The 8,904-nt window shown below is 42.7% G+C and overlaps 1 protein-coding gene across 1 annotated transcript in view; it reads left to right on the plus strand.

Annotated features, from left to right (window-relative positions):
- The window catches only part of LOC134336727 (GAS2-like protein 2A), a 47,734-nt gene extending 39,880 nt beyond the window's left edge, over nt 1–7,854 (plus strand). The window contains exon 6 of the mRNA XM_063031139.1: nt 3,824–7,854. Within this exon, the coding sequence (XP_062887209.1) occupies nt 3,824–5,582 (1,759 nt within the window). The 3' untranslated portion in view covers nt 5,583–7,854. The remainder of the gene's footprint in view (nt 1–3,823) is intronic.
- The last annotated feature ends 1,050 nt before the right edge of the window (nt 7,855–8,904 follow it).

The following is an 8,904-nucleotide window of genomic DNA, read 5'->3' on the forward strand; positions in this document are numbered from 1 at the left end:
GGCTATCTGTGGGAAACAAGGGAGAAGACTGCTGAGCCTCTGGCATTGATCGTTGCATCATCAATAGGGACAGGAGAAGTACCAGAGGATTGGAAAGTTGCAAATGTTGTTCCCTTGTTCAAGAAAGGGAGTAGAGATAACCTAAGAAATTATAGACCATAAGACATAGGAGCGGAATTAGCTCATCTGGCTCATCGAGTCTGCTCTGCCATTCAATCATGGCTGATACTTTTTTTTTTAAATCTCCTCCTCAACCCCAGTTCCTGTCTTCTCCCCGTAACCTTTGATGCCATGTCCAGTCAAGAACCTATCAACCTCTGCCTTAAGTGCTCCCAGTGACCTGGCCTCCACAGCTGCATGTGGCAACAAATTCCACAAATTCACCATCCTTTGGCTAAAGAAATTTCTCAACATCTCTGTTTTGAAAGGGTGTCCCTCCATCCTGAGGCTGTGCCCTCTTGCCCTAGACTCTCCCACTAGGGGAAACATCCTTTCCACATCTACTCTGTCTAGGCCTTTCAACATTCAAAAGGTTTCAATGAGATCCCCCCCTCGTCCTTCTGAATTCCAGCGAGTACAGACCCAGAGCCATCAAACATTTCTCGTATGATAACCCTTTCATTCCTGGAATCATCCTTGTGAATCTCCTCTGGACCCTCTCCAATGGCAGCATATCTTTAAGATAAGGGGCCCAAAACTGTTCGCAATACTCAAGGTGAGGCCTCACCAGTGCCTTATAAAGCCTCAGCATCACATCCTTGCTCTTATATTCTAGACCTCTTGAAATGAATGCTAACATAGCATTTGCCTTCCTCACCACCTACTCAACCTGCAAATTAACCTTCAGGATGTTCTGCACAAGGACTCCCAAGTCCCTCTGCATCTCAGATTCCTGCAATTTCTCCGTTTTGAAAATAGTCCGCACATTTATTTCTTCCACCAAAGTGTATAACCGTGCATTTTCCAACATTGTGTTTCATTTGCCATTTTCTTGCCGATTCTCCTGAGATGTCTAAGTCCTTCTGCAGCCTACCTGTTTCCTCAACACTACCTGCCCCTCCACCAATCTTCATATCGTCTGCAAACTTGGCAACAAAGCCATCTATTCCATCATCTAAATCATTGATATACAGCATAAAAAGAAGTGGTTCCCAACACTGACCCCTGTGGAACACCATTAGTCACTGGCAGCTAACCAGAAAAGGATCCTTTTATTCCCACTCACTGCCTTCTACCAATCAGCCAATGCTATAACCACGTTATTAACTTTCCTGTAATACCATGGGCTCTTAATTTGGTAAGCAGCCTCATGTGTGGCACCTTGTCATAGGCCTTGTGGAAGTCCAAATATACAACATCCACTGCATCCCCTATATCTATCCTACTTGTAATCTCCTCAAAGAATTCCAGCAGATTCATCAGGCAGGATTTTCCCTGAAGGAAACCATGCTGAGTTTGTACTATCTTGTCCTGTGTCACCAAGTACTCCATCACCTCATCCTTAATTAACAATTGACTCTAACATCTTCCTAACCACTGAAGTCAGGCTAACTGGTCTATAATTTCCTTTCTGCTGCCTTCCTCTTTTCTTAAAGAGTGGAGTGACATTTGCAATTTTCCAGTCCTCTGGCACCATGCCAAAGTCCAATGATTTTTGAAAGATCATTTCTAATGCCACCACAATCTCTAATGCTACCTCTTTCAGAACCCTAGGATGCAGTTCATCTGGTTTGGGTGACTTATGTACCTTTAGGTCTTTCAGCTTTTTGAGCACCTTCTCTCTTGTAACAGTAACTGCATCCACTTCTCTTCCTTCACACACTACATCATCAGGCATACTGCTAGTGTCTCCCACAGCGAAGACTGACGCAAAATACTCATTTAGTTCATCAGCCATCTCCTTCTCCCCCATTATTTCTCCTGCCTCATTTTCTAGCAGTCCTATATCCACTCTCATTTCTCTTTTATTTTTAACACACTTGAAAAAACTATTAGTATCCTCCTTAATATTATTTGCTAGTTTGCTTTCATATTTCATCTTGTCCCTTCTAATGATTTGTTTTAGTTGCTGTCCGTAGGTTTTTAAAAATTTCCCAATCCTCTATCTTCCCCCTAATTTTGCATTGCTGTATGCCCTTTCTTTTGCTTTTACAATAGCTTTGACTTCTCTTGACAGCCACAGTTGTGCTATTTTAACATTTGAGTGTTTCTTCCTTTTTGGAATATACATGTTCTGCACCTTCCTCATTTTTCCCAAAAATACAAGCCATTGCTGCTCTGCTTTCATCCCTGCCAGCTGCTCCTTCCAATTTACCTTGGCCAGCTCCTCTCTCATACCACAGTAATTTCCCTTACTCCGCTGAAATACTGCTACATCAGACTTTACTTCTTTCTATCAAATTTCAAGTTGAACACAATCATATTGTGATCACTGGTTCCTAAGGGTTCTTTTACCTTAAGCTCCCTAATCGTTTCCGGTTCATTACATAACACCCAATCTGGTATAGCTGATCCCCTAGTAGGTTCAACGACAAACTGCTCTAAAAAGCTATCTCTTAGGCATTCAACAAACTCACTCTCTTGAGATCCATTACCACCCTGATTTTCCCAATCGACCTGCATGTTAACATCTCCCATGCCTACAATAACATTGTCCTTTTGACTCGCCTTTTCTATTTGCTGTTGTAACCTGTGGTCCACCTCCTAGCCACTGCTGGAAGGCCTGTATATAACTGCAATCAATGTCCTTTTACCCTTGCAGCTTCTTAACTCAATCCACAAGGATTGAACATCTTCCGATCCTATGTCACATCTTTCTACTTTCTACCAGTGAGTCTTACTTCAGTGGTGGGCAAGTTGTTGGAGAAGATCCTGAGAGGCAGGATTTGTGAACATTTGGATCTGATTAGAGATAGTCAGCATGGCTTTGTCAAGGGCAAGCTGTGCCTTACAAGCCTAATTGAATTATTTGAGGAGGTAACAAAACACATTTATGAAGGTAGATGTAGTTTATATGGATTTCAGTAAGGCAGTTGATAAGGTTCCCCATGTGAGGCTCATTCAGAAAGTAATGAGGCATCATATCCAAGGAATCCTTGCTTTGTGGATCCAGAATTGGCTTACCCACAGAAGGCAAACTATCGTTGTAGATGGTTTATATTCTGCATGTAGGGTGGTGACTAGTGGTGTGCCTCAGGGATCTGTTCTGGGACCACTCCTCTTTGTGATTTTTATAAATGACCTGGATGAAGAAGTAGAAGGGTAGGTTAGTAAGTTTGCTGATGACACAAAGGTTGGGGGTGTGGTGGATAGTCTGGAGGGTTGTCAGAGGTTACAGCGGGACATCGATAGGTTGCAGAACTGGGCTGAGAAGTGTCAGATGGGGTTCAACCCAGATAAGTGTGAAGTGATTCATTTCAGTAGGTCAAATTTGAAGACAAAATATAACAAAATATCAGATCGACTTTAAATCTTTCTCCTTTCACCTTTCAGATATGCCCCCTTTCGTAGACTCTCCTACCCTAGAAAAAGACTCAGCCAATCACTTGAGGACACCTGAAAGATGCATTAAGTTCCTCATTGACATATGTAAGAGGACCCATGATTTAGGTGTCCAACAAAAATGCCTGCAAATGGTCCATATTAGGCACATGATGTTATACAGTAAAGTTATTCCTTTGCTCCACCTTCTGATCCATTGTATTCTTGCTTTCTCTGTGCCTGAATGGCAGATCTTCACCATAATTTCAAATGATGGCTAGTAAAGAGTTTCGCATGATCTGTTTCACTTCCTACTGATGGATGTTTCTGATTTATTACTTAGGCAGAGAGATCAGTCCTCGACTCCATCTTGCCAGATTTCAACCAGCATCAACAGTGGTAAAGCCAATTCCAGCCTCACTGCTGCAGCAAGAACAGGGAGGGAGAAGACCAGGGCTTTGCCAGTGGCCACAAAGCCGTATTCTGCAGCCCAGGAGAGTAAGGGCAGTGCCTTATCTGTTGTGGACAAATCCAAAGTGCCAAGTCATTCTTCTGTTCCTCAACAGTCAGAGAACAGGATGAGTCGTTCTTGGGTCAACACCCAGAGTGGTCCTTCCAAAATTGACCAAAGCAGCTCAGATATGAACAAGCAAAGCAGCAGGGCTTTGACACAAGCTCACAAAGCTGCTTCAGAAATGAGCTCTGTAATCGCCAAAGGAATGGCGAGAAGTCACTCGCCTGCACCCAGCCAACAGTGTAAGCTGCAAGTAGCTCAAAGTGTTGGGCAGAACACTTTGCCTCTTTCCTCCTCTGCCACGGACCAGGATGGTTGCTGGCAAGATTCCAGCTCTACCAGAAAACCATCAGTTAATGGATCAAAGAACCCAAATCTGCAAAAAAGTCCAATTCGATCAAGGACGCTAGACCCTTACAGCTTAAATAACAACAACAATAAAGACATGAACTCCAGCAGAAGCAAAGCATGCTTACTCACACTGCCACCTTTTCATCCCATGCAGGAATCAGAATTGTATAGATGCTTCGAAGATGAAATTGTATCCAATATGAAAGCTCTGCAGTTGTGCTCACTTGGGGAAAATTTGGAGGAGGGTGAGCCCAGTGAATGTTCTTCACCAGCAAAAACGGTCAGCTCCCCAAAGCCGAAGGAAGCTCAAAGACTTAATGTGGGTCCTTCAAAGTACTCGATTTCCCCTTTGCAAGCTGGAGCCAAGCATGTCAATAATGGCAATCAGTGCTCCAGTTGCGGCAATGAGGCTTTGCTACCCTCAGCGAAACTTATCCAGAAGGAGAGTGGTTTTGGTGATGTTCTCACCGAGCTCGTGAGCGGAGCACCTAGCCTCAATCATGTGGATATTAAGAACTGGATAGCGAAGACCTCCTTGGAAATGGTGCCAAGTGATTCCAGTGCTGGACTCCAGCCAACTGGTTTGGATGACTTAGAAACTAGCAAGCCATTCTCTGACAGAGCTGCAGACCAAAGTTCAAATAAGGTTTGTTCAACATTTGACCAAAAGGGAAATTCTTTTAAAGGTACTATGAGGAGAGATATGCCAGTGTCTCAAAATGCAATGACTACTCTTGAGCTGAATTCCTTGTCCACCAATGAAGGACCTGACACCAACTCATCATTTGATTGGCCAGTCCCATCCTACAGTCTTCAGAAGACCAGGGTTCAACAGGGAAAACAAAAGAGGTCCTTAAGAAAGCCAGAGAGAGTTCCTTCCATTTACAAGCTGAAACTTCGGCCTAAAATACGTCCCAGGAGGGACAACAGGCCTGAGAAAAAGCCATCCAGAATCCCAACACCATTATCCTACAGACAGGAAGATAAAGCATTAAAAAGCAGCACAAAATCAGGAAGTTCACATAAAACTTTCAAAGCTAACAGCAGAGTTGTGGGATCTCAGGGTCAGGGCAAACAGAAATCCTCTTTGAAATTGACACAGCCAGAAGATGTTGGCTCGGGAGAGGACTGCTGGCTTCCTCAGCGTATGAACTCTAGGCAAGGTAGAACTTTGGAGAAACAATCCATTACACAGGACACTGGGCAAGGAAATGAAGATAAGGGGTCTTGGGTTTAAAACTTTAAAACCACACACACCTAATCTCCAACCATTGATATTTTTATGTGGGGTTATTGCTTTGTTTAAAACCAGTGTTTAAAACCAAATCTATCGGTTGATCAACTGCACAATTGAAAAGCAATACAAAGCAATTACCACTTGGCAAGCAGAAGATTTTTCTAATAGAATTAAATGTGGTGATAACAGCACACAGTAAAAATACATGTAAACATGTTCTGGGCATTTGCATGTCAACCATCCCATCTGAATGTTAATTTATCCTGATAGGTATGGGGAAAAAGCTGAAATCTCAACTAAAATGAAGTATTTGAAGGGCAACAACGGACAGATCATTTTTGACACTAACTAACATATTTATTCATCACTATTTTGTAAACTGAGTGTTTTAGAAAGTCTATGAATAATGTTTACAAATGCTGATTTAAAAATTTGTTTACAAATCATTTCACAAAAAGAAATAATAGGCATGATGTCACCACTGAGATTATAGAAGAAGTTAGGTTTTAAGCACTGAGTTAACAGGATATTTCCATTTTTTTGGTTTGGTTGGGTTGAACATTAAGTCCTAAACAGAGACACAGGAAACTGCAGATGCTGGAAATCTGGAACAACACACAAAGTGCTGGAGGACCTCAGTGGGTCAATATTTCAGGCTGTGGCCCCTTTCAACCCAAAATATTGACTGTCTACTTCCCTCCACAGATGCTGCCTGACCTGCTGAGCACCTCCAGCAGTTTGTGTTTTGCAATAAATCCAACATCATCTCATGCTAGACCTGTTCTTGGACACCTCAGTCTCCAGTCTTGCCCTAAGTTGTGATTAAGTATAGTTTAGGGCAAATGGCAGGTTAGAATATGTGAATAGAGAGAGCAGGGTGAAGTCAGGAATCACTTCTTCACACACAAAGGTGAGCAGAAATTAAGAACACACCATCCAGCATTGTGCTGAAGCTAGGGTTTGCCTACTGAACCCCTGAGATGAACTAATGTACAATGAATATACGAGGGGCGATTGATAAGTTCGTGGCCTATGGTAGAAGGAGTCAATTTTAGAAAATCTAGCACATTTATTTTTCAACATAGTCCCCCTCCTACATTTACACACTTAGTCCAGTGGTCGTGGAGCATACTGATCCCTTCTTTATAGAAGTTGACATCTTGGACTTCCAGAAAGTGGTCCACAGCAGGGGTGATTGATAAGGTCGTGGCCTAAGGTAGAAGGAGATGAGTTATACCGCTCTTGTTACATGCATATGCAGTTCAACTCTTTGAGTGATTATGCAGAAAGTTTTAAGTTAATAACTCATCTTCTACATGAGGCCACAAACTTATCAATCACCCCCGCGGACCACTTTCTGGAGGTCCAAGACGCCAACTTCTACAAAGAAAAGTTTTAAGTGGACCTGAAGGGCAACTTCTTTACACAGAGTCTTTACACATATGAGTGAGCTGCCAGTGGAGTAAGTACAATTAACATTTAAATGATCTTTGCACAGGTACATGAATAGGAAATGTTCAGGGGCTTATCGGCCAAATGGGATGAGTTTAGAGGGGTGTCTTGGCATAGCAGATTAGGGGCTGAAGGGCTTGTTTCTGTGCTGTATTACACAATGACTTGGTGTCTGTCTTTGACACAGAGCAGTATAGGCCAGAAATTTCAGAGATAAACCAGTATTTGGCGCAGGAGTTCCCAAACTGGGGTCTACAGACCCCTCAGTTAATGGTAGCGGTCCATGGCATGAAAAAGGCTGGGAATCCCTGGCTTTGTGTGATGTTTCATTATTAGTGATGACCATGTCATCATGTGTAAATGGAAGTCAATAAACTTCAGGCACTGCAAACCTGAAATAAAAACACAGAATGCTGGGAATGCTCAGTAGGTCAGGCAGCATCCATTGGAAGAGAAAAGGAGGGAATACGGATGTCTTCTGAGTGTTTCTAGTATTTCTGCTTTATTATTATAGGCTAGCATCTGTTCCACTGAAAGTGTGTTTGCTGAGGACTCTTGTGATCTGCGCTCATTTTTCCCCTTAACACACCGTCATTTGCAGCAAGTATTCATGCCAATTGGCTGTGAACAGGTTATGCTGTGCATCACTATTGCTCAGAATAAGTATTCATAGTAATTAGGCCCAGTCGTAATTGCATTCTGTTGATAGTAGTGCACTAACCCCTCTTGGGTACATTCAATTCTGTGGAGTTGAACATTTAATAAGAAACAATTTCCTTGCCGTGCCTACCAGAATTTTTATTTTGCAGCCTATATCTTTTGTGAAACATAAACAAATAATCATTTTGTAATAAAGGAATTTTCATTTAAAATATATGATTTAATCGCTGACTCTGTTTGAAACCTTGGTGTTTCAAGCAGTAGTAAATCAAGGCAACTGGACTGGCTGTGTTGTCTGGAAGACGTTTCACCTCTCATCTGAGAGGCTTCTTCAGTTCTGATCCATGGTGGTTAGATTTCCGGTTTATAAACTCTGTGAGTTGTTTAAAGATACTGTATAGCAATCACATAAGAGCCGTTAAGAGTCGTAGAGGTAATGAGAGGGTCATTAGTCTTATCTTTGCACGAATGGAGGTGTGAACTGTTGTGGAGATGCTGGGGTAGAGATGTTAGTAAGTAGAGATGTTAGAGATGCATTGTGAGTAGCTGATAGGTGGTGTCGTACCAACCCCTCTGTTCAGGGATAGGGCAGTCCTAATATCTCTACCCCAGCGTCTCCACAACCATTCACTCCTCCATTCATGCAAAGATAAGAGTAATGACCCTCTCATTACCTCTACGACTCTTTATGACCCTCATGTGATTGCTATACTCTACCTTTAAACAACTCACAGAGTTTCTAAGCCGGAAAACTACCCACCATGGAGCAGAACTGCAGAAGCCTCTCGGATGAGTGGTGAAATGTCTTCTAGACAGCACAGCAAGTCCAGTTGCCTTGATTTACTACTGCTTGATATATAGTGACCTGGATGACTGAGAACCTTTACAGACATAAACCTTGGTGTTATATCCATTGTGAAGGCTACTTCCTTCCAGTTTTGCGACGTGGATTGAGTGTGCCCTTGCCTCATCTGAGCTTCAGATGTGCTCATTGATGCCTTCATTACCTCCAGCCTTGGGATAGCACAGTGGTGCAGGTGGGACTGCTTCCTGGCATCTCCAGTGACCTAGGTTTGATCCTGACCTTGGGTGCTGACTATGTGGAGTTTGCATGTTCCATCTGTGAGCATGTGGGTCCCCCCCCTACCCCCGTCAGCTAAAGTTTCCTCCCACATCTTAAAAACATTGAGTTGGTAGATTAATTGACCAT

The sequence above is a fragment of the Mobula hypostoma genome, chromosome 23, assembly GCF_963921235.1.
Source record: "Mobula hypostoma chromosome 23, sMobHyp1.1, whole genome shotgun sequence".
Lineage (NCBI taxonomy): Eukaryota > Metazoa > Chordata > Chondrichthyes > Myliobatiformes > Myliobatidae > Mobula > Mobula hypostoma.